The sequence below is a fragment of the Stegostoma tigrinum genome, chromosome 32, assembly GCF_030684315.1.
Source record: "Stegostoma tigrinum isolate sSteTig4 chromosome 32, sSteTig4.hap1, whole genome shotgun sequence".
Taxonomy (NCBI): Eukaryota; Metazoa; Chordata; class Chondrichthyes; order Orectolobiformes; family Stegostomatidae; genus Stegostoma; species Stegostoma tigrinum.
This window is the reverse complement of record NC_081385.1, coordinates 4,392,679-4,417,576: the sequence shown is the minus strand read 5'-3', so window position 1 is coordinate 4,417,576 and position 24,898 is coordinate 4,392,679. Positions and strand designations below refer to the sequence as shown.

Here is a 24,898-nt window from a genome sequence, read left to right as displayed (position 1 = left end):
CAAGGCTAAGTTTTTAATGATTTTTGAATACTAATAGAAAGGTGTGATGTAGAGATCAGGCATTGAGTTAGAATTGAGGATAAAACCTCAACAATGAAGTTATTAAATGGTGGAGTAGGTATGTGGTATCCTATAATCTACTCTTCTTCATACAATCAAATGATTCCCTACAGTGTGGAAGCAGACTGTTTGGCCCATCAAGTTCACGCTGATGCTCTGAGTAAACCACCCATACCCACCCCACTACCGTATCCTTGTAACCCTGTATTTCATATGCCTGCACATCCCTGGACACGATGGGCAATTTCACATGGCCAGTTCACCCTAACCTGCGCATCTTTGGATTGTGGGAGGAAACCAGAACAAACCCTTGCAGACACTTGAGGAGTGTGCAAACTCCACACAGACAGTTGTCTGAGGCTGGAATTGAACCCGGACCCCTGATGCTGTGAGGCAGATTTGCCAACCGCTAAGCTACCATCTTATTGCTCATGATCTTAAAGAAGGACATGAGAGTCCATCTATCAGATTGAATTAAGGTATGGGACTTCATCTTATTTCACCCTTGTCAAGTCCAGTTGAGCAGGTGAGCCAATAACTATTTGGGCATACTTAGTCGTAAATTACCATACCTTTCTCATCAAGGCCCTCTAAAGCAGCAACTGGATGTTTTTTCCCAAAATAGAATTATTAAATATGCTCTACACTGTCAGAAAACAGGAGCTGCATATAGATGGGAAAGAATATCTAGTGATTTCGGCCTGTCTGCCTGCTGTTCTGGTAGCTTCAGTTCTGTGCCCCACCCCAGTTCTGTTATAGGCATAAAATAAGATTGGGAAATTGACCCTTCATTGCACTCAAAATATATACAAAATAGTGCAGAGACTGGTTGCTTATGCAGTTTGAAATGGGGCCTTTGGCACTGAAGAACTGAAATGATTAGTGAATGGGACAGAGGAATGGATTTTTAAATTTTGTTTCTTATTGATTTGTTTTTCACTCACTGAACAGTCACGTTTTAAATTTCTCCTGCTTTAGGTGATGATGAAGATGCACCATTGATTAACGGTTTTTCAGATGATGTGCCGATGGTACTTGCATGAAGATCTTGCCACGTACAGGCAGTGCAAGATTTCTTTTGAAGAAGTTTCAGGAGCAGAAAAACCCTTTTTAAAAAATGCACTTTTCTGAGTTGCAATACATTATTTTTATATGGACCAAAATTTAAAATTTATTGCAGTAAGCTGTAATACGTAGGTAAGAATGCAAGATAAATAGTGCAGTCCTGGTCCCTGACTGTAGGCTTTTGCACAGCTGTGCTTGTGTTCTTCGCCTGCAGGCACCATTTAATTTTCAGGTTAATTGTTTGGTGGATGTTACAGCTGCAGATTCTCTTTCTGATGGTCTGTAGATGCCGATGCGTACACAAAAGTTAGGTTTCAGTATCAAATCTGATTTTCCAAGACACCAACATTGATTTAAATCACTTTTTAAAAACTATAGCATCATTAGTGAAATATAATAGTCACACAAATGATGTTAACACTTATACAGTTATTACAGTGATTGAATTTGCTCAATGATTTTAATTTAAAATTTAAAATAGTTTGAAGTACCAAAAGGGAAAATTTGATCCATTATGCAATAGAACCTCCAATGGAAGTTGAGTAGTTCAGTGGGGCAGTGCATTTAATATTTTCACTATTTCTTTGTTTGAATTTGATAATCTGTCAATATTTTCACATCAAATTGATAAAATAATTTATATAAAAAGAGAGGATGTTTGGCAAATTGCAGAATAGTTTCTAGCAACACACAGGTTGCAAATACGGTCTGCTATAATATTAAATTTACATTGCTTGCAGTTTGAAGTCCTGTGGTGTCTACTGTTAAATCATGATAATTTTATTGTTAAATCATAATTTTAATACAGTTAATGCATATCCTAACAAAATCCAGTTTCATAAAAACATCTCTGGTTGCTGCCTTGATTGAATCTGGCATGCAGTCCTAAAATGATTCTGTACAGAAGAAACCATTGAAGATGGGGCTGCACTTTGAAAGGGTCATCCAACTAATCCTGAAGTCCTTTAATTTTTTTTCCCTTTTTTTTGACAGTTTAACCAATGCCTTTTTGAAAGTTATTGCTGAATCTATTTCTGTCACCCTTTCAGGCAGCACATACCAGATCATTGTAACTTGCCATTTTTTTAAAAAGGAAATAAGATTTTCTGTATCTTCCTGCTGACTCGTTTGCCGATGTCATGACAGTGTCACTAATGAAAGTGCACTGATTCTTGAGCCCCACTACTCCTGAGTTTGTCGCAGAAGTTAAAGATTTGAGTACTCGAATTCCCAGTTTACCTGTCTGATGGAATCAGCTTAACAGAGAACTCTGACCAGGCTTCTGTACTAAACAAGAAACTGCTATTTATTACGAAGAAGCTGGTTCTAACCACAATTAAGCGAAACATACTACTTTTTTTTTAAAGCATACTTTGATAACATACAACTGTGCTATCTGAAATTTTAACTCCTTAAACTCTCATACAGTCAGACACAGACAAACAAACATGAATCAAGTCTGTGGAGCTGGATGAACACAGCAGGCCAAGCAGCATCTTAGGAGCAGGAAAGCTGACGTTTCGGGAAGGGTCTAGGCCCGAAATGCCAGCTTTCCTGCTCCTAAGATGCTGCTTGGCCTGCTGTGTTCATCCAGCTCCACACCTTGTTATCTCGGATACTCCAGCATTATTATCTCTTATTTATGAATCAAGTCTTTCTGATCACCTGTAGTCTTATTCTTTCCAAGATCTTTCAATTCTTTATTACAGTTACAGGCTACTTGACCCAATAATTGTTCAGGTTTTTCAGTAATTTGTTAGAAGCAATAGCTTCTAGGAAATGGTGGGAGAGGATGGCTAGTTATCTTCCAGATTTTGCTTACTTCACTGTAGAGAGAGAGAGAGACCGTTTCCCTGGTGTAGTCAGGAGGCTTCTTCACATGCTGTCTGTTTACGTGGCCAGGAACTAAACAAGAGTTGTCATGATGTTGTCTCCTGGCCTCCAATCTGGTCCTGATTGGTTTGTCAGTCGGCAATCTGCCTTGCTGTGCACGCACTCTCTCGGTGCCATGGTGTCTTCGACATCATCTCCATACCCAACTGCTTAAACAGTGAACAAAACAGCAAAAACACAACTCACAGTGAGTTCCAGTAACTTGTTTTCAGATTTGCTGGATTACTCCTTCAGTCCTTGGTTTAAAACTTGTTTTCAAATTTGGCCCATGATCCAAAATGAAGAAAAATAATTATATTAATTATAAAAGTAAAATATAAAAATAATTATACTAATTACTGGAATGTTTTTGAATAAGCGTACTGTTTCTTCATTGTGGGACGTTCTGTTTTTCAAGGGATACCCAAGTTTCTGTTAAAAAGAAAATTGATACGTTCATGTTCTGTATGTGTTTCTGATGTCTTCACTCAGACATCAAATTCCATCATCTTAATGAAATAATTTAATATTCTTCAGTTTTTTTAATCCAACTGCATGTGTTTTTAACCAAAATATATTATTTTGAATCTAATCATCTTGTAGAATCTCTCCAGCCACACAACCTGCGTATAAACCAGTCTCTTGCACTTTTGAGCTAGACGCGGTTGTCTGAAGAGCTTGCAACTGCCCGCTAATCGATGGCATTGGAGCAGTAGTTCTTTTGTTTGGCTTGAAGCCAGGATTGGCAGAAAAAAGTCTTTGTGTCCTTTGCAGGATTTCTTGGTAGCCCAGGAACTTGTGTGTGTGCAGATAGGTCAGAACAAATGTTCCAGTTTTGTTTGTCTTGCAATTAACTCTAACTAATTGAAATAGAAGTGTTCATTAAAAGATTGTTATTATTCTGTTACAGCCATCAGAGCACACTCACTCTCACTCTGTCTGTCTCTATTTACGTCCCTACACCTCACGCACCCCAAAATTCAATATGCTGTCCCAACAATTTATGATTCACATCAACACCTGGACTATAACTGTGAAATTAAATTGTTTTCATCCTTTTAACTGGGATAAGTTCATAGACCATCCATAAGTTGCATTTGGCAAATTTATGCTTTTAAATTTTCATTGTAGAAAAATCAAACAATCTTTGTTACAGTGAGAGATTATAAATTCAGTGGTTATATTTTTGAATTGACATACACATTGAATTTAGTAGATTTGATTTTAATTGTCTATAGTTCATAACAGAGACTACAATGTAATGATACATGATTAAATGATGACTGAAGCCAAATGCTTGAGTTCGTTTTAAGTTTTAGATTTTAATTGGTGAGGCATGATGATAGCTTGGCCATCAGAAACAGAGTGCAGTTTTAGTTTTGATCCTGCTACAAGGCTGCTGGGAGTTGCCAATTATGTGTCATTTTCTGATCATGGTTTCAACATTAGTCAGAATATAATTATTTTATTGTTGCTAAAGGATGTGTGAAAGGGTACAGTTCTCCAAATTTTACACAGATGCCCAACACGCTGCAAGCTTGTACTAATTCCCTCCACTGGACCAAATATTCCATGAGTCACACTGCAAAAACAGTCAGAAAGCTATAGGTTTGTTTTCTCTGTCTATCGTTCAACCCCAGCTATAAAGGATGAGGAAGCATTTATGCCATCACTATAGGCCAACTGCGAAATCTGTTAAAGTATGGTGCCCTGGTTGTTTCCTAATTGCAGTGTACATGATGGTTGCAGTTCTTAAAGGGTTGTTGGTTGGATCTTCAAACTTACCTCTTCTAACAACTAAATTGCAGTTGGCTTTCCGTCAGACCAAACAAACTAAATTACAGAATTTTCCAATATTGTCCTTCATAATTGTACTTTGTTGAGGAAGGATTTAGAATCATTATTCCATGTTTTTGTGGTTCTTCAGTAGTTCTGAGTCATATTTTTTACTGGAAAAAAACCTGAACTGCCCACATCAAATATAAATGATGTCCCTTATACCCTCTTAACCATGTAATGTAATTCTGCAAATATGTTTACATAATTTGAATTGTCAATGAAATGTCGAACAACTCTAATGTCCCTTGTGAAAAAGCATTTACTGTTCAATTCTATTTTGGCAAACCTGCAAATAATGTGTCACAAATAGAGAACTGCAGTTGGTTCTTTTAGCATGTTTCTTGATTTCAGAAAGTAGATTTGGTCTAACTAGTAATTCATACTTCTGTCAATCAGAGCTTTTGTCACTTTGCCTCTTGAGCATAGCTGTAAACTATTAAAAAGAACTTACATATGACAAGTGTCTTAACTGTAATTTTGCTCAAATGAATGGGTTTACTTATATAAACAAATATGAGGACAAATATCGCAAAAGAATTTTGAAAATTCATCTCCCTTTTCAAAAATATCAAAGTGTATAGTTTGGATCACACTAACACACAGCCTTGGCTATTTCCCTACTGTATGGTCATGCTGAACTTGATCACAACCTGTGTGGAATTTTTGCCAAATGTGCATTATGTGAAGGAAAAAAAAATGTTCTTTTGGTAATTGTGTTTCTTCTTGAGCTGGCAAGCCACTCTGTGATTGCTGACAACCTGCTGTCTTGCATTAGTTTAGCTTCACTATGTGGTAGTGTTTAGGTCTGTGTTATAGTTACTATCTGAAATGGAGCCATTTTTATTGATCTATAATTTGTTTGCATTTTATTTAAGTCACATGAATGTACTATTTTACTGCTGGGTGCATGGAGGGGAAGTCCAGCAGGGCTGCTTGTTTTAACATATGGTACTACTTTTAAAAGTTTTGTGTTTTCATTTAATTTCTTGCCTTAAAACTGGAGTTTTGTTTTAAGAAAATGCTTAAAAGCCTTTAATCATTCTGCCATATCTGCCTTACTGAGTAAAACTTAAGTGGTCTGTAATTTTGTGCATCAGCCTTCAATGATTCCAATGTTTGAATTGCACATATGGATACACATGGTCAACTCCATCAGCCAGCCACCAGAACCTGAGTGGTTTTGGTGTGTCCGTTCTGCTTCATTTTTGTAAAAAAAAATTGATTGCTTCGACTTGTAGAGAAGGAAAATGCATATCAAATTCCAAAGTTGCAGATTGTACAATGCACAATGTACAACGATGGGGTGTTTTGTATAAATGGAAAATGTTTTTTTAAAAATGTAAATTTTGGGAAATATTGCTGTGGATCTATTTTTATGTTTGGTAGTGTTTAATTAAAGCACAGTAGACTGTTTGCATGGGAATGTGGAGGGTACCTCCTGTATAATGACTACACAAGTCTAGTGTCACATGATGTTCTATGTAAAAATAAATGCAACAAAGGAAACCTTGAATTAAGCATAGCTGTGCCAGAAATCAACCATATTGGTGGTACTGAAGAAGTCAGGTTCAGATTTTTCACTGTTTTTGATTTTCAGGCTGTTGTGCTGTGAGACTTTGCACTAATAGAATGTTGGACAAATTGTGTAACAAATCTCTGAATTCTTTAATCACCAATTGCTGTACACTTTTGGAAGGGGTGTCATGTGCTTTAAATGTGAATTTTTTTCACTTAATAAATCTCACTTGGGTCAAGAATTTTTCAAGTCTTCTCATTTTCAATATGTTCAGTAACTAGCAAGCACTGATATTGGTAGCTTGTTCATGTCTCTGCCTTTTATCGCCCTGTATGTTTTGATGTTTTAGTTTCCTGTCCAACTGCTGCCTTTTTACCATTATTACTTCTTAATCCTTCATTCTTCCACCTTATACTTTTTCTGTCCCCTTCTCTCCTGAAAAAGAGAAGTTTTAATTTAATTGATAAATCTCAGCAGCTCCATTGTTAAACAGCAACCATTTGTCACCTCAGCCTTGGACAGTGACCTTCAGTAACCTTATTCAAACATTTATCACTTAGTGCAATGTGTTCACTCGTTGTCTAAATGGGGCAGTTTACAGCCCCTGAAGTTAACCAAGGTTTCATAATATTAAAATAGCCTCAAAACCATTCTGATACAGCGTGTAACCAATGTAATGTGCGCTAGGAATAAGTGAATCTCAGGATTAACAGGTTCCTATTACATTGATTTAAACTGAGATCAGCAATTACTCTTCCAATTTCACCATGTCCCTATTTCCTAGCTCCTAAGCCAGTCTTTTCTCCAGGAAGTTTTGTAATTGTCTCTTTTTAATCTGTTTATTCTGCTTGCTTTAATGTGCTTCCTCCAAATTTAATTCAGTCAGTCTTTATTATCCTTTGATATGTCTTCTGTGATGTTTGCTTAGACTGTTTCCTGTAAATTTTCTTAATATGCCACCTTATGATATTCACCTAAGGGTTGTGAAGAGATAATGAAGCATGTGCTGGCCATCACACTTTAGCAAGCCTGCGATGGCTTTGACGTGGTACACCACAGATTTACAGTGACTTCAGGGATCTGCAGCTTCAGTTACATGAATAGATTGCACATGCTGGGCTGTTCTCTTTGGAGAGAAGATTTAAAGCAGATTTGATAGAAGTTTTCAAAATCATAAGGAGTCTGCAAAGAGCTGGGAGGTGGAGCAAACTGTTCCCATTAGGGGAAGGACTTATCTCTTTAAAGTTATTTTACACAGGGCGTTGTTAGGTTCAGTCTGAAAGTGGGGAAGGTCAGTCATGGATTTCAAAGAGAATTGGATGATAATCTGAGAAAAAAGATGTGGATGCATGGCAAAGGAAGGGATGTGGAAGTGGATAAACTGCTTCTGTAGAGAGCCTCTGCATGGACATGACTGGCTGAATGACCTCATTTTATGTTGTAATCATCTTGTGTTTATTGTTTGTCCATATTTCCAGAAACCATTTCAGAAGTTGCCTCAGTATGTTATTGCAGGGATTTATGTTAGGGCCATAATTCTTTATAAACTGTTTAAAAACATGGGCAAAGGTTTTGTGGTAATGCTCTGCAGGTTTGCAGACCTTGCAAAGATTTGTGCAGGTGTCGCAACAGTGGTACAAGTTAAATAAATGCAAGCAGATGTAAACGGACAAAATGGGCCCTCATTTGGCAAAAGGCATTTAACTTGGAGAAGTGTAATGTTATGCAAGTGATGAGATGTAACAGAAAGCTCACCTTCAGCTTATGAGGAACACAATTAAAGACTGTTGAAAATAACTCTTGGTATCTTGATGTATTGCTCCAAAACCATTGGGAGAGTTATATCATGAATTTTCAGTTGAAGCGTCACATAGTGGGCTGAATTCAATGCACTATTCACTGCAACGTGTCATGTACCATTCAGTACATGAGGGAGCTTCAATTGGAATTGCAGCTCCCCCCACCCCCGCCACCCTATTTCCCTGGCATAGTGAGTGACATTGAGGCTTTAGAAAAAGTTCAGAAAACCACAAAAATGATCCCAAGTTCCATAGTTCAGACTTGGATATGGCTCTGAGTCTATTCTTCTCTAATAGAACATAGAGAATGTAGAATAGTTATTTAATTAGGGTTCATAAAATCATGGAAGGACTGGATTGTGTCAAGTTATTTTGATGGATTTAGCAGTTCAAGAGTAATTCTGAGCAATCTGGTGAATACTAATTTGCTGTATATATTTCAGAGAGGAAGCTGGCCTGGTTAACCATCTGAAGCAGAGATCTTGGTATAGAAAGGTAGATATGGAATGAGGGAAATCATGGCCTATAGCCTGGAGTAGTTTTCCTCATCCAGACGGATTGTATTGGCATTTTCCATTTGTTTTATTTTTCTCACTTGTCCTCAGGTTTTTTTGATGTGGTTTCTCACCTCTCACGGGTGTTGATGAGGAAGTGCAGGGTTTGGCAAAGAAGACTTTTAGTGTAAAGCACAGATGTTGCAGTTGGATGAGACAGGCTGGGCAGACGAGTGTATCTTTACCTGTCTGGTATTTCTTTGTTTTGTACTTGGCTACAATATAACCTCTCTATACATCTGGGACCAATGTGCATATTTGCACCTTAAAACACAATCTTGGTTCTGTGGAGAGAGAGTGGCCCCAATCTGGGTTTTGCTATGACTTGTTTTGTTTGAAAGGGCTGAAATTGACATTTCCTGGAATTAACTTCTCAGATCTTGCTGTTGACACAGAATCCACAAATCTCCTGTCCATTTGTAAATGTCTAGTAATGTTGAAATTCAAAAGAATTGTTTCTAATGAAGCATTCTTACACTTTGTTGAAACACATCTTTGCTTATACGGTTTGCTCTCGGCCATAATGGGCACTCACTGCTGATGCAGCGTTTCATGAACTCTGGCCTGTTAGTACTTTTGAGCTATGCTTGAGAGGAGTGCAAACCGGGTAAGATCCATATGAACATTACACCCTGAGCATCTGCATTGCAATCGATACTGTTTTCTTTTAACTCTTCTGCCTGGTCATTGTATTTCTCCCAACAGACACGAATCTACTCCAGGAATATTTTAGAGTTTGGCTTAACCTGGTCATTTTTCCTCTTGTACAAAGCTGATAAACTACCAGTGCAGTGCCACATCTGAACACTTGTTTATAAACAATTAACACTTGTTATCCTACCTTTTTAATATTAGCAAAATATTAAACAGCGCTTACTGGGAGAGTAGAGGAATGCAGTGGTAATGCGCAATGAAAGAATTTGGGGAAGATGTCAAAATATGGGTGGGGAAGCCTTAGGGTTTTGAAAGTCATGCGAGATGCAGTAAACTCAAATAATTTAGGTAAAGAGGGTGATGATTGAGGCTCTGTTTAATATCTGCCTGAACAGCTCTGGTTATGGAACGATGGATGTGGGGGAGGGAGGGATGAGCATTGTGTGAATTGTGAAGGACTTGGCGTTGTCAGGTGAGCCATAGTGTTAGGGAGGGAGGGTGAATTAAAAAAAAAATGTTAAAATCAATTGTGCCAGTGACAGGAGACCTACAGAGGTTGACAAGTACAGGAGTGACATAGGGTTACATTAAAATAGGATTGCACCCCTCAACCTGGAAAGGATTTTAGCAGTTCTGAAGTTTTTTGATTTTGCAAAGGAATCCTAGAGTCATACAACACAGAAGTGGACCCTTCAGTCCAACCAGTCCATGCTGACCATAATCCCAAACTAAACTAGTCCCACTGTCGTTCTTGTATTTATTGTACACTGAATAAACACAAGTTGAGGCTTTGCAAAGGCATTCATATGATAAGGGAAGTCACTCTGATAAATTATTATTGGAATTCTAAAGAATTGCCTTCCTTAATTCTTTCTTCACCTAAACCTACTACTCAGTCTAAGAACTTAAGTTTGAGAAGAGAACAAAGTAGTGTTGAGAGATAATGGGAACTGCAGATGCTGGAGATTCCAAGATAATAAAATGTGAGGCTGGATGAACACAGCAGGCCAAGCAGCATCTCAGGAGCACAAAAGCTGACGTTTCGGGCCTAGACCCTTCATCAGAGAGGGGGATGGGGGGAGGGAACTGGAATAAATAGGGAGAGAGGGGGAGGCGGACCGAAGATGGAGAGCAAAGAAGATAGGTGGAGAGGGTGTAGGTGGGGAGGTAGGGAGGGGATAGGTCAGTCCAGGGAAGACGGACAGGTCAAGGAGGTGGGATGAGGTTAGTAGGTAGCTGGGGGTGCGGCTGGGGGTGGGAGGAAGGGATGGGTGAGAGGAAGAACCGGTTAGGGAGGCAGAGACAGGTTGGACTGGTTTTGGGATGCAGTGGGTGGGGGGGAAGAGCTGGGCTGGTTGTGTGGTGCAGTGGGGGGAGGGGATGAACTGGGCTGGTTTAGGGATGCAGTGGGGGAAGGGGAGATTTTGAAACTGGTGAAGTCCACATTGATACCATATGGCTGCAGGGTTCCCAGGCGGAATATGAGTTGCTGTTCCTGCAACCTTCGGGTGGCATCATTGTGGCAGTGCAGGAGGCCCATGATGGACATGTCATCAAGAGAATGGGAGGGGGAGTGGAAATGGTTTGCGAACCATTTCCACTCCCCCTCCCATTCTCTTGATGACATGTCCATCATGGGCCTCCTGCACTGCCACAATGATGCCACCCGAAGGTTGCAGGAACAGCAACTCATATTCCGCCTGGGAACCCTGCAGCCATATGGTATCAATGTGGACTTCACCAGTTTCAAAATCTCCCCTTCCCCCACTGCATCCCTCAACCAGCCCAGTTCATCCCCTCCCCCCACTGCACCACACAACCAGCCCAGCTCTTCCCCCCCACCCACTGCATCCCAAAACCAGTCCAACCTGTCTCTGCCTCCCGAACCGGTTCTTCCTCTCACCCATCCCTTCCTCCCACCCCAAGCCGCACCCCCAGCTACCTACTAACCTCATCCCACCTCCTTGACCTGTCCGTCTTCCCTGGACTGACCTATCCCCTCCCTACCTCCCCACCTACACCCTCTCCACCTATCTTCTTTACTCTCCATCTTCGGTCCGCCTCCCCCTCTCTCCCTATTTATTCCAGTTCCCTCCCCCCATCCCCCTCTCTGATGAAGGGTCTAGGCCCGAAACGTCAGCTTTTGTGCTCCTGAGATGCTGCTTGGCCTGCTGTGTTCATCCAGCCTCACATTTTATTATTAAAGTAGTGTTGAGTTTGGGTACAATGTTCACCACTTTCACGCACAGGACTCTCAAGGAAACATTCCCACTTATGTCTTTTTCGAGAGGAGAAGAATATTGAAGGGTTCCTTCAAACAGGAGTTATTAAAATACTTCTACCAACATAACAAGTGTTTGACTTGCATCTAAAATGCTTAATATCACGATAATTGTTGAACATTTGAAGTAGAGAAAGGGAACATGAAAATAAAACAGAACTGCTGGATGCTGGAGATCTGAAACAAAAATAGAACTAGCCGGTAAAACTCAGCAGGTCTGGCAGCATCTGCAAAGAGAAAGCAGAGTTATCCTTTCGAGTCCAATGACCCTTCTTCAGAATCTTGAAACATTAACTTTTCTTTCTCTTCACATGCTGTCAGACCTGTTGAGTTTCACGAGCAATTTGTGTTTTTTTGGTTTAAAGGATATGCGTTGGGTCCAGGGAAATGGGAGCAGATACCACCGAATCCAGCGTGATAGGGGTCAAGCAATAAATATGAGCCTAGCTAGCAATGCCAGAAAAGTCCAATGTTAAATTAGTGCAGACATGATTGGCTGAATGACGGTCTTTCCCGCTGAAATTGCTATGACTTTCATTTTAGGTTGGGGTTGTGCAAACAGCAGGTTTCCAGGGAGATACAACACTGAACAGAACACAATTCAGTAGCCAGTGAGGCTGCCATCTGACTTTATGTAACAGTTGGAGGGGGAATAAATAACCTATTTTTGAAGACCAGAGTCCCATATTGCCAAGACTGACTAATGAACATTGTGTGCCTCATACAACAAGGAACAATGTTTGTGTGACATTCCTCTCTCCTCTTCAGAGTTTCTTCACCAGAATATAAACGACTCTTTGTAACAAAAATAATTTTATGATTTTCTGTAACAGGTTTTGTTGTAAACATTTGAATGTGGTTTGCTGGAATTTTCAGAGGTCACTGAAATGAATCCAAACTGTGGCTGCCCAGTTTTACACAACCGATGAACAATCTCCTAATTCACCCTCAACTGCTTTATCTGCCAATTAAACCCTCATAGTTGGAAATGGTTTCTCCTATTTACCTGCAACTTTTGACGGGACAATGCTTTCCCTCTCCCCTTCCAATTGCAAGCATCCAGGCCAAACGCTGTTTAAATTTTCTCAGTGCTTCACAGGGACTATGGTGTGCCACTCTAGGTTAGTTATGCTGTTGTAGTAATGTTCCAGATGCAGAATTAACCACGAGAGGGGTATTCCCTCCCAGTGGGGGAGCACTTCAGCGGTGAAGAGCATTTGGCCTCTGCTCTTTGGATAAATGTCATCCAAGACAGACTTTGGGATACACACCAACCCAGAGTTGCTGAGCAGAGGCGGATAGCCAAATTTGTACGCGTGACGACGGCCTCAGCCGGGATCTTGGGTTCATGTCGCACTATATGTGACCCTGTCGCACTATACACACTCGTACACCATACGCACAGACTCTCTCGCAAACACACACAGTCACAAAGACCCTCTGTCACACTATCTCTCTCTCTCTCACACGCAAACACACGTTATCTTACGCACGTACCCCCCTCCCCCACACACACACGTGTTCGTACATGTAAATCTATGGGATGAATTTGCATTTGCAGATAAATTCTATTTTGTTCGAATAGCACATAATTTGTACTCAGTCAATAGGGCATTTTAAAATTCCTGCTTAGGAAATAAAGCCAGTCTGACTCCAGGTTAAAACAGACAGATTCTAAACAAGGCCTCACACCTAAAATGCGTTGTTTGATCTGTGATGTCACCTCTTCTATACACAGATAAAACCTTTAGTTATCTCGGGGCAGTGACTTGAAAGAAATTCCAGGATTTGCATTTTAATTGAGCAAAACCTGCATCGCTTTTCTCCCTGGTTAGAGATTTAATGGGAGGGAGTCAGCTGGGCATTGTAGGGTTAGTCAATGCATTTGCATCCGTTGTATGATCCTTTTGATCTTTTACTTAAATTCTGTGTCTTGACACCTCCTCTCTCACTACACCTGAGAAAGGAACAACGCTCCAAAAACCTGTGATTTCAAGTAAACCTGTTGGACTATAACCTGATGTCATGTCATTTTTGACCAATACCATCTAGCCCAAAGTATTCCATTTGATCCATATCCCATTCATGAACTTAAATGCCCAGTCACTCCTCCATGAGGGGAAAGTGGCTGCAGCAACGCTCCAAGGCTTTTTGTTTTCAGAAATAAGGAACTGGAGTAGGCCATTCGGCCCATCAAGCCTGCTCCACCATTTAACAGGAATTTCATGTCCACCTTCCTGTGTTTTTCCCATAATTCTTGATTCCCTGCTAATCACGAAACTCTCTATTTCAGCCCTAAATACACATGAGTACTGTGTCCCCACAGTTCTCTGTGGCAGGGAATTCCAAAGGCACGCAACCCTCTGAGAGAAGAAACTCTTCCTCATCTCAGTCTTAAATTGGCCTTTATTCAGAGACTGTGGCTCTAGACTCTCCCATGTGGACAAACATTTTCTCAGCATTTGCCCTGTCAAGCCCCTTATGAATCTGGCGTGTTTCAATGAGGTGTCTGTGTGGGTTTCTTCCGGATGCTCCGGTTTCCTCCCACAGTCCAAAGATGTGCAGGCTAGGTGGATTGGCCATGCTAAATTGCTTGCAGTGTTCAGGGGTGTGTGGGTTATAGGGGGATGGGTCTGGGTGGATGCTTCAAGGGCCAGTGTGGACTTGTTGGGCCAAAGGGCCTGTTTCCACACTGTAGGTAGTCTAATCTAATCTAATCATTTCGTATTCTTCTAAACTCCAATGAGTAAAGCCCTAACCTGTTTAACTTTTTCTCATAAGGCCCCCCATATCAGGGATCATCCCAGTGAACCTTCTATAAACTACCTCCATTGAAATAATATATTTCCTTAAATAAGGGGATCAAAACTGCCATTTGTAGCCTAGATGTGGGCTCACTAGTACCTTGTACTGTTACAGTGAAACTTCTCTACTCTAATACACCAATTCCCTTGAAATAAGGGCCAACATTCCATATCCTTCCTGTTATCTGTTACGAGAGAGAAAGAGAGAGAGAGAGAGAATGACCTGAACAGTCTCCTTTATGCATATTTTTAATCAACCTGTTCAAAGATGTTATGATACACCTCCGGAGCAGGTGGGACTTGAAACCAGCTCTCCTGGCTCAGAGGTAGGGACAGTACTAATGCACCACAACAGCCCACAGTTTCCTTAATGTATGGTATCTTGCCATGACATCCAATTCGAATGGATCACTTATAGTGAATTTGCTTCAGTACATATCTTCAATTCCAGAACATAGAACATAGAACAGTACAGCACAGAACAGGCCCTTCAGCCCACGATGTTGAGCCGACCATTGATCCTCATGTATGCACCCTCAAATTTCTGTGACCATATGCATGTCCAGCAGTCTCTTAAATGACCCCAATGACCTTGCTTCCACAACTGCTGCTGGCAACGCATTCCATGCTCTCACAACTCTCTGCGTAAAGAATTCTGCCCAATTTTAATTGTTTCCACATTAGGGGTTGTGAACTCTGAAATTCTCTCCCTAAATCCCTGTTCCTCTGTTTCCTTCTGCTCCACTGAAACGATCTTGATAACCTATGTTTGGATAAAGCTTTTGGTCACTTACTCTAATGTATTTATTTTTGCTGTTTTTGACAATGCTCCCCTGAGGCACCTTGAAACATTTTACTGCAATAAAGATGCTATATAAATGCAAGGTCAGAGATAGTAGGAACTGCCGATGCTGGAGTCTGAGATAACAAGGTGTAGAGCTGGATGAACACAGCAGGCCAGGCAGCATCAGAGGAGCAGGAAAGCTGATGTTTCAGGTCTGGACCCTTCTTCAGAAAAAGAGGGATCCAGACCTGAAACGTCAGCCTTCCTGCTCCTCTGATGCTGCCTGGCCTCCCGTGTTCATCCAGCTCTACACCTAGTTATCTTATAAATGCAAGGTGTTGTGCCTTATGGGAACTATTATGTCTGTTTGTCAGCAATCATGCTGTAACGATTCTGATTGTTCCCTGAGGAAAGTCCGTGTCACTGCTCACAGATTCTATGCCTCCTTGTGTGTGGCTGATGAACCCGGTCCTAGAGCCACATCTCCCACCACACATCTGGCAGGAATTTCCGGGAGGTGGAATTGGTCCTTGGCCTCATGATCACTGGCATTCCTTCCAGTACTTCCTATTGCCGACAGGTTTCTTGGAGAATTGCATCCCTTCATACAGGAGCTTCCTCCAAGTTAGTGATTATTTCTGAACAAGGATCTCCCACGTGTTGACATCCACGTAGCATTTCTGCTTGTACTCTTCCTTGGAAGTGACACATCTGTGATTTTCCAAAATTGGCAAGAGGTAGGACAGTTCTTGAACACAAACCCAGATGTTACTCAGTAACCAATGTCGTAGACAAAGACCAGAGATTTTTGTTTTTGTATTTGGCCTAGGTTTTCGTAACTCCACGACAGAATGCTGTAGGGACAAAAATCATAAAGGATCACAGTTCATTTGATTCAGGGGTTAGGACCCCATAAAACCTACAGGAGGAAGTTGCAGTCAATCTGCAGGTGATGGGTGAGGTACATTTGCTTGGCCTTTGAAACTGTGGATTGTAGAAGCAAAGAGCAAGATGTTGGGTGGTTTATTGGACCTGGCTTTGAGGTAGCAACGATATAGGTAGAGGAAGACTTGTGGGTTTTTAAAATGCAGGGTTGCAATGATTTTATGGAATTATTACTTATTAGATTATTATTAGGTTCCCCACAATGTGGAAACAGGCCTTCGGCCCAACAAGTCCATACCGACCTTTGAAGCATCCCAAGCAGACTCATTCCACCGCATAACCCACCTAATCTACATATCCTTGGACACTATGGGCAATTTAGTGTGGCCGATCCACCGAGCCTGCACATCTTTGGACTGTGGGAGGAAACCAGAGCACTCGGAGGAAACACAGACAAGAAACAGTGTGATTTCCAAAGACGTATGCGCTATGTGCGGAGACACATGCAGATTCCAGAACCAGCAAAGGAGTGTGTTCATATCTTGAAAAAAAAAATGCGAGACTGCAGGTTAAGAGCAGGGGAATGGAATTTTTGGAAGGTCTGATGCAGGTGCTGTGAATGGCTGCACCTGTACCATATTCACTCCCTGCATCATTGGTTGTAGTGAATATAAGCTAAAAGATTTGCCACAGTGCGACAATACCATGGTTTTAAGAGGTGTATTTTGTCCTTTTGTTTCATGAAGAACATTTGAGACAGAGGTGCTGAGCTGTCTGCTCAAAGCCAATGAAATAAACTGCTGGCAAGGTCTTGTGTTTTTTTCCCCCCCAAAAGGTTGGAACAACAGAAGCAGCCTGAACGGGTGGGGTCAAGCTCCAACAAAACCAATATTTTATTTTTAGCTTTCACCAGTTGCTGGGGTCTTGAAGCTGGATGTGAAAGCTCTTATTCCTCTTTGTTATAGCTAAAAGCTGGGGATCTCTTCGTGCTGCTAGAATTGTAATCTATTTTAGTGAATTTGTCTTTGCAAAGGGTGTGTTTCTGGGATGTTACTAAATTGGAACAGTTAGTAGTTAATAAGTAGTTAACGTATATATTACTTTGTTAACTATTTCAATAGAGTTACAGTTAAGTCGATTCTTTTCTTGTATTAAAAACCAAAAGAACTGTAGATGTTGTAAATGAGGAACAAAAACAAAGTTGCTGGAAAAGCTCAGCAGGTCTGGCAGTTCTGAGGAAGAGTCACTGGACCTGAGATGTTAATTCTGTTTTCTCCTCCACAGATGCTGCCAGGCCTGCTGAGCTTTTCCAGCAACTTTGTTTTTGTTCCTTTTCTTGTATCATTATTTTGCTGTATTTTAACTGGTTTATAATTGAATTGTATGGAACACAATGCCTTACATTTACCTTTAAATAAGAAAAGGTTAGGGTCTAGGTTGTCTTCTTAATATATTTTGAAGGGGTTTGATATGGTCCATATGAAAATGGGGGCTCTTGTCAGGATTATTGAACTCAAAGGCAGTGAGTGATAAGTGTCGGTGTTCTCTTTTCAGGCGTTTAAGTAGGGAGTGCCTTGTTGTAATAATGGCTCTTTCAGTCACTCGGAGTTTCCTGGAGGTGGAAAAAGTCACTTTGCAGAAAATGAGCAAGGTAAAGCTTATAGAATTGACAGACACACTGAAGTTGCCTTTGTCCATGTGAAACGAGAAGTAATTGCAGCAATAGCTCAACATTTACAATTGCCAGAAATGCCATAGGAATCTTTGGAATTTCCTAACATTCAATTGTAAATGAAGGTGCTTGAATATGAAAAGGAAATGAAACAGTTTGAATTATGATTAAAGACAGAAGAAAAGCAGAAAGAGAGAATAGCTCTAGCAGAAGTAAAGGAAATGGAAAGGAAGACCCTAGCAGAAGAATGGGAGAAAACAAGAGCTTTTGAACTTCAGAAGTTGGAATTGAAAAGTCAAAATCAAATTAAAATGATGAAGGTTGAGCTGTAAGGTAGGAATAATGAGGAGGACAGTGATGGAGCACAACCTCATTGTAGCCAAAGGCCTGGTGTGGACCTGTTGTGCAAAAGATCCTATTCCCACAAATGCAAACAAACATGGTTTACAAAATATCTTGCAATGACTGTCACATTGGGAGCCAGGATGGAAATTAGCCATCAGAATACACAAACATCAGCTAGTAGTTAAACAGCATGATGAACTCTCCTTAACATTCAGACAATGAAAGCCATCAGTTTAACTGGGACAAAGTAACCAGAGTAGCCCAAGACAAACATAGACACATACAGGAATTCCTAGAGGCATGGTTCTCCACCCATAGCTCAATCAACAAACGTATAGAATTGCACCCCATATATAAACCCATACGGAACAAAACCGGAGATGACAGTACTCACCATAACGGACTGGACAGTATAAATTCTAAACGGAGTAGAATAACATTGCTTCATCGGAGGCTCCACTGATGATGTCACCTTGCATGGTGATGAAACATCTGAACAAGAACAAGCCAACTCGGCGAGCAAGTCAACAACCTCAGTGAGAACTCGTGTGGAAGAGCAGAGAGTTAAAAGTGCAAGATTAGCAGCAGAAATGGCGGAAGCATACGAGTTGGTTCATAAATCAAAGTTTGGCTTCCAACATCAATTTCAGTTTGTGAGGGATAGAAATTGGGGAAAAGTAAAAAGGAAACTCATGACGGGGAAGAGAAGTGAAAAGGCTCAGGTATTTTCACTGTAATAAAGCAGGCCACATGAAGTTACAGTGTTTGTGGTTTAGAAAAAACAGTAGGAAGATGGATATGGGAGAACAGGAAAAGCCAATGAGTTTTGTTGAAGTAGTAAAAGAAAGCACATTGGAAGTTAAAATTCTGCAAAAAAATGGACAACCTGGTCAGGGGCTGGTTGAGAAGAAAGTGTTAGATCTCTTTAAAGAATTCACTCGTGTGGGTGAGGTTTAGTCATGTATGCCAGGAGGAGCAGGTTAAAAATATTAAAATTTTCAGAGACACAGCGTGCAAGTCAATCTTTGATGGTGAGAGATGAGGAGATATGTGATTCAGAAAGAGTATTGCCAGACAAGGTGGTAATATGTGGAATTAGTGGTGAGCAGAGCAGTGTTCCATTACATAAAGTGAGATTGAGAATTCGGTGAAGGGTGATGAAGTGGTGGTGGGAGTAATACAGAAGTTTTCCACTCCAGAAATACAGTCTATTCTTAGTAATGGATCACAAATGGGAGTGATGCCTCTTATGGTTGAAAAGCCAATGGAAAATCAGGCATTGAGGGTGTTTCAGAGCATATGTTCTGGGATTTTTCCTGACTATGTGGTGACAAGGTCACAGAGCCACAAGTGGAAACAGGAGCAGAAATCAAAGATAAGGAAGTTGAAGTTAATTTATCAGAAACTATGTTCGATCAAATGGTTGAGAGAAAACAAGGACAGATGGAGGACAAAGTGGATATTTTTAGTTCAGAGGAATTAGCTGAATTACGACAGAAAGATGAAAACTGAAGCAGTTGTATCAAAAAGCATTCATAGAGAAAGAATCAGGAAATATCCCAGAATGTTACAATCTTAAAAATGATGTTTTGATGAGGAAAAGACCATCACATAGTCAGGTGGATGAGAAATGTGCAGAGGTTCACCAGCTTGTAATACCAGTGGATTATAGAAAGGAGGCGTTGAGGGTAGCCTAGAAGTTACCCGTAGGTCGTCTTTTGGGATGAAGGTAAACTCAAGCGAAAGTACAAAAACATTTTTTGACTTGGACTGCATAAGGATGTGGTTGAATTTTACCAGCCATGTCAAATGTGTCAGGAAATTGAAATATCTCAGGCAGTGATAAATCAGCACACTTAATACCCATTCCCACATTTGAGGAATCTTTTACAAGAGTCTAAATTGATTGCGGAGGATCCCAACCTAAACCAATATGTGAATCAGTATTTGTTGACCATAATTATGCGTCTGTTAGATTTCTAGAAACCATTCCATTACATGGCTAAAAGGTTTGTAGAAGAGTTATTCAATGTTTCTACAAGATTAGACCCAATCAAGGATAGTAGTGGTAAGTTGTGTGTGGAGTCAGATGAGATAGGGGAAGCGCTAAATGAATATTTTTCAACAGTATTCACTCTAGAAAACGACAATGTTGTCGAGGAGAATACTGAGATACAGGTGGGATTGAGGTTCACAAGGAAGAGGTATTAGAAGTCCTACAGAGGGTGAAGATAGATAAGTCCCCTGGGCCGGATGGGATTTATCCTAGGATCCTCTGGGAAGCCAGGGAGGAGATTGCCGAGCCTTTGGCTTTGATCTTTAACTTGTCATTGTCTACAGGAATAGTGCCAGATGACTGGAGGATAGCAAATGTGGTTCCCCTGTTCAAGAAGGGGAGTAGAGACAACCCTGGTAATTATAGACCTGTGAGCCTTACCTCAGTTGTTGGTAAAGTGTTGGAAAAGGTTATAAGGGATAGGATTTATAATAATCTAGAAAAGAATAATTTGATTAGGGATAGTCAGCACGGTTTTGTGAAGGGAAGGTCGTGCCTCACAAACCTTATTGAGTTCTTTGAGAAGGTGGCAAAACAGGTAGATGAGAGTAAACCGGTTGATGTGGTGTATATGGATTTCAGCAAGGCGTTCGATAAGGTTCCCCACAATAGGCTATTGTACAAAATGCGGAGGAATGGAATTGTGGGAGATGCAGCAGTTTGGATCGGAAATTGGCTTGCTGAAAGAAGACAGAGGGTGGTAATTGATGGGAAATGTTCATCCTGGAGACCAGTTACTAGTGGTGTACCACAAGGGTCGGTGTTGGGTCCACTGCTGTTTGTCATTTTTATAAATGACCTGGATGAGGGCATAGAAGGATGGGTTAGTAAATTTGCAGACGACACTAAAGTTGGTGGAGTTGTGGATAGTGATGAAGGATGCTGTAGGTTGCAGAGAGACATAGATAAGCTGCAGAGCTGGGTTGAGAGGTGGCAAATGGAGTTTAATGCAGACAAGTGTGAGGTGATGCACTTTGGTAGGAGTAACCAGAAGGCAAAGTACTGGGCTAATGGTAAGATTCTTAGTAGTGTAGATGAGCAGAGAGATCTCGGTGTCCATGTACACAGATCCTTGAAAGTTGCCACCCAGGTTGACAGGGCTGTTAAGAAGGCATACAGTGTTTTAGCTTTTATTAATAGAGGGATCGAGTTCCGGAACCAAGAGGTTATGGTGAAGCTGTACAAAACTCTGGTGCGGCCGCACTTGGAGTATTGTGTACAGTTCTGGTCACCGCATTATAAGAAGGATGTGGAAGCTTTGGAAAGGGTGCAGAGGAGATTTACTCGGATGTTGCCTGGTATGGAGGGAAGGTCTTACGAGGAAAGGCTGAGGGACTTGAGGCTGTTTTCATTAGAGAGAAGAAGGTTGAGAGGTGACTTAATTGAAACATATAAAATAATCAGAGAGTTAGATAGGGTGGATAGGGAGAGCCTTTTTCCTAGGATGGTGACGGCGAGCATGAGGGGGCATAGTTTTAAATTGGGGGGTGAAAGATATAGGACAGATGTCAGAGGTAGTTTCTTTACTCAGAGAGTAGTAAGGGAATGGAATGCTTTGCCTGCAACGGTAGTAGATTCGCCAACTTTAGGTACATTTAAGTCGTCATTGGATAAGCATATGGACGTACGTGGAATAGTGTAGGTTAGATGGGCTTGAGATCGGTAAGACAGGTCGGCACAACATCGAGGGCCGAAGGGCCTGTACTGTGCTGTAATGTTCTATGTTCTATGCTCTAAGATATGGAATACCCAATAAATACAATCAGATCAAAGGATCAAATTTTATATCAAGATTATTCAAGGAAGTTATGGATTGCTTAGGAATAAAACGATTCAAATCCATTGTGCACCTTCTAGAATCACAAAATTGATTAGAATAGTGGCAAGACCATGTTGAAGGCTTATAATCAAGATGATTGGAATAAAGAAATTACAATTGTACATTTTGCAATTAGGGATACACCAAATGAATCAACTAAATTCAGTCCGTTTGAATTTAGTTTTGGGGCAAGAGGTGTGAGGACCATTGAAGTTAATTAAGGAGAAATTGGTGAGTCAGAGTTCAGAGACCACATACTTGGACAATCTGTCATTTTAGGGAAAGATTAAATAGAGCAGGCGAGTTGGTTAGACAGCATTTGTAGGTAGCACAGTATTTGATGAAACAGGAAGTAGATTAGACATCAACAACTCATAGCTTTGCTGGAGGAGATGAAGTATTATTACTAGTGTAGGAGAACCTTTAGTCAATGTTTAGTGGACCTTAACAAATTGAAAGGAAATTGAGTGAGGTGGATTATTTGGTAGGAACACAAGATAGAAAGAAATCTCACAGGGTGTGTCATTGTAATATGCTCAAAAGGTATTTTGATAAGGAAGGAAAGCAAAAGGAGAATGTGACACTGGTTACAACGCAAGTTCAGTCGATTCTAAATTGGACTTTCATCAAATTAAATTGGACATTGAGTAAATTCTCAAAGATTAAGAAATATTATTAAATTACCTCCCAGAGGAAAATTGAATTGACTTGAAAGAGTTATTAAGTTTGGAAGTAATAATGTAATTATTCATGATGTAGACATCGGAAATGCTGTTCCACTTGAGCAACATCATTACAGACTCAATCCTTTAAAGTTAGCACATATTTAAAAAGAGATTGAACATATGCTCAAAGGCAATATAATTGAAGTGTATTGTAGCAACTGGAGCTCACGCACGGTAATGGTGCCAAAACCGAATGGTACCCAAAGATTATGTGTGGACTATCCCAAACTCAATACAGTTACACAATCTGATTGACACCCTATTCCATGTTTGGAAGACTGTATTGTGAAAAATATTTTAAAAATCTAGAATTATGAGTATAATGAATCCATTGTCGACTGTCAGAAAAACTTAGCTGGTTCACTAATGTCCTTGAGAAAAGGAAACAGCCATCCTTACCTCATCTGGCCTACGTGTATCTCCAGATCCACAGCAATGTGGCTGCCCAAGGGACAGGCAATAAATGCTGCCTAGCCAACAATGCCCTCATGCTGTGAATAAATAAAGAGACAAAAGGTGGGACAAGCAACTTACATTTCAACATTGGACTTACTCAGAGGATAATGGCAGGTACCTTCTTCTGAAAGATCAAAAGAAATTTTGGCTTTTGTAATGCCACATAGACTATATTTATTTAAAATCATGCCATGTATGGAAATGAGCTAGCCCTATTTCAAAGAGTAACCAATAAAATCATTTCGGGATTAGCCGATTGTGCAGCATACATCGACAATCTGAAGATTTTTAGTCACACATAGAAGCAACATCTGCAGCTTCTATCAGAATTGCTTGATTGACTTTGGAAGGCAGGCTTGGTGATAAATCTGGCTGAAAGTGAGTTCACAAAATCCCAAGACACATTCCTCGCCCATGTTATTGGACAAATGGCCTCGTGGGATGTGAAGACAAAGGTTATTGGGAAGCTTCACACCACCATCGACAAAGAGGGAAATATTATGATTCCTGGGATTGAATGGCTTTTATTGGAAGATTGTACCAAATTTTAGCAACGTGGTTACTCCACTGACTGACTTGTTGAAGAAGTGCAGAAAATTTCAGTGGATGGGGGATTGTCAGAAGGCATTTGACAGCCTGAAGGCTGTGTTAACCATACCCCCAGTATCTGCCACATGTGATTATGCAAAACCATTCCAGGTGGCTATTGACACAAGTGATGTGGGTGTTAGCTCTGTACTCTTGCAAGAAAACAGTGAGAAGATAAAAAGGCGTATTGGATATTTTTCCAAAAAAGATGAATAATCATCAACAGAAATTTTCCACAATTGAGGAGGAGACCTTGGCTTGGTGTTGCAACATTTCAACATTTATATTGCCAGTAATGCGTCTGAGACAATTGTGTAAACTGATCAAAGGTTTTGGGAAAATTTAAGGATAAAAATACCAAACTGTTTAGATGGAGCTTATTAATTCAGCCATTCAGTTTGAATGTTCTACATGTGGCAGGAGGAGACAATGTAATTGCTGAAACATTGAGGTGACTTGATGAACCAAGACAGGGGCATTTGGTGGTGGGAGAAAAATGGACTGAAATAGACTGTAGCAGTGAATATCTATAGGCTTAGGGTCAATGTAACATATAATATGCATATACATATATGTATAATAGAGAGTAGTGTAATAATGGTATAAGACTAAGGTTTTTAAAAAGAAAGCCATCTTTGCATATCATAGATCTTTTTCTAAGTGGGGATGATATGATGATACTAAGACATTAAGGGGGTATTTTGCCCTGGTTATTTTTAATAAAGAAACGTTGAGACAGAGGTACTGAGTGATCTGCTCAAAGCCAATAAAATAAACAGTTGTGAGACCATGGGATTTTTTTTAAAAGTTGAAACAATAGAAGCAGCCTGAATGGGAGATTGACCTCACCCAAAGAACCCGGATTTTTAGTTTTGACTTTCTGCGGTTGCTGGGGTCCTGACACTGGATGTGGAAGCTGTTTTTCCTCTCTGTGTTACTGCTAAAAGCTGGGATTGTCTTCCTGCTGCTAGAATTGCATTGAGAAAATCTGTTTTACTGAATGTGCCTTTGTCAAGAGTGTGTTTATGGCATGTTACTCTATATATTATATTGTTAGGCATTTCAATAGAGTTATAGTTGAGCCAATTCTTTTATTTTTATTTTGTCTGTATTTTAACTATTCT

At 40.4% G+C, this 24,898-nt stretch overlaps 1 protein-coding gene across 3 annotated transcripts in view; it reads left to right on the top strand.

Annotated features, from left to right (window-relative positions):
- sorl1 (sortilin-related receptor, L(DLR class) A repeats containing) overlaps positions 1-6,593 on the top strand; it is a 182,135-nt gene extending 175,542 nt beyond the window's left edge. For 2 of the 3 annotated variants that reach the window (XM_048561943.2, XM_059638993.1), the window contains exon 50: positions 1,039-6,593. In XM_048561943.2, the coding sequence (XP_048417900.2) occupies positions 1,039-1,103 (65 nt within the window). In that variant the 3' untranslated portion in view covers positions 1,104-6,593. The remainder of the gene's footprint in view (positions 1-1,038) is intronic. The other variant, XR_009442868.1, reaches the window with a different exon arrangement.
- The last annotated feature ends 18,305 nt before the right edge of the window (positions 6,594-24,898 follow it).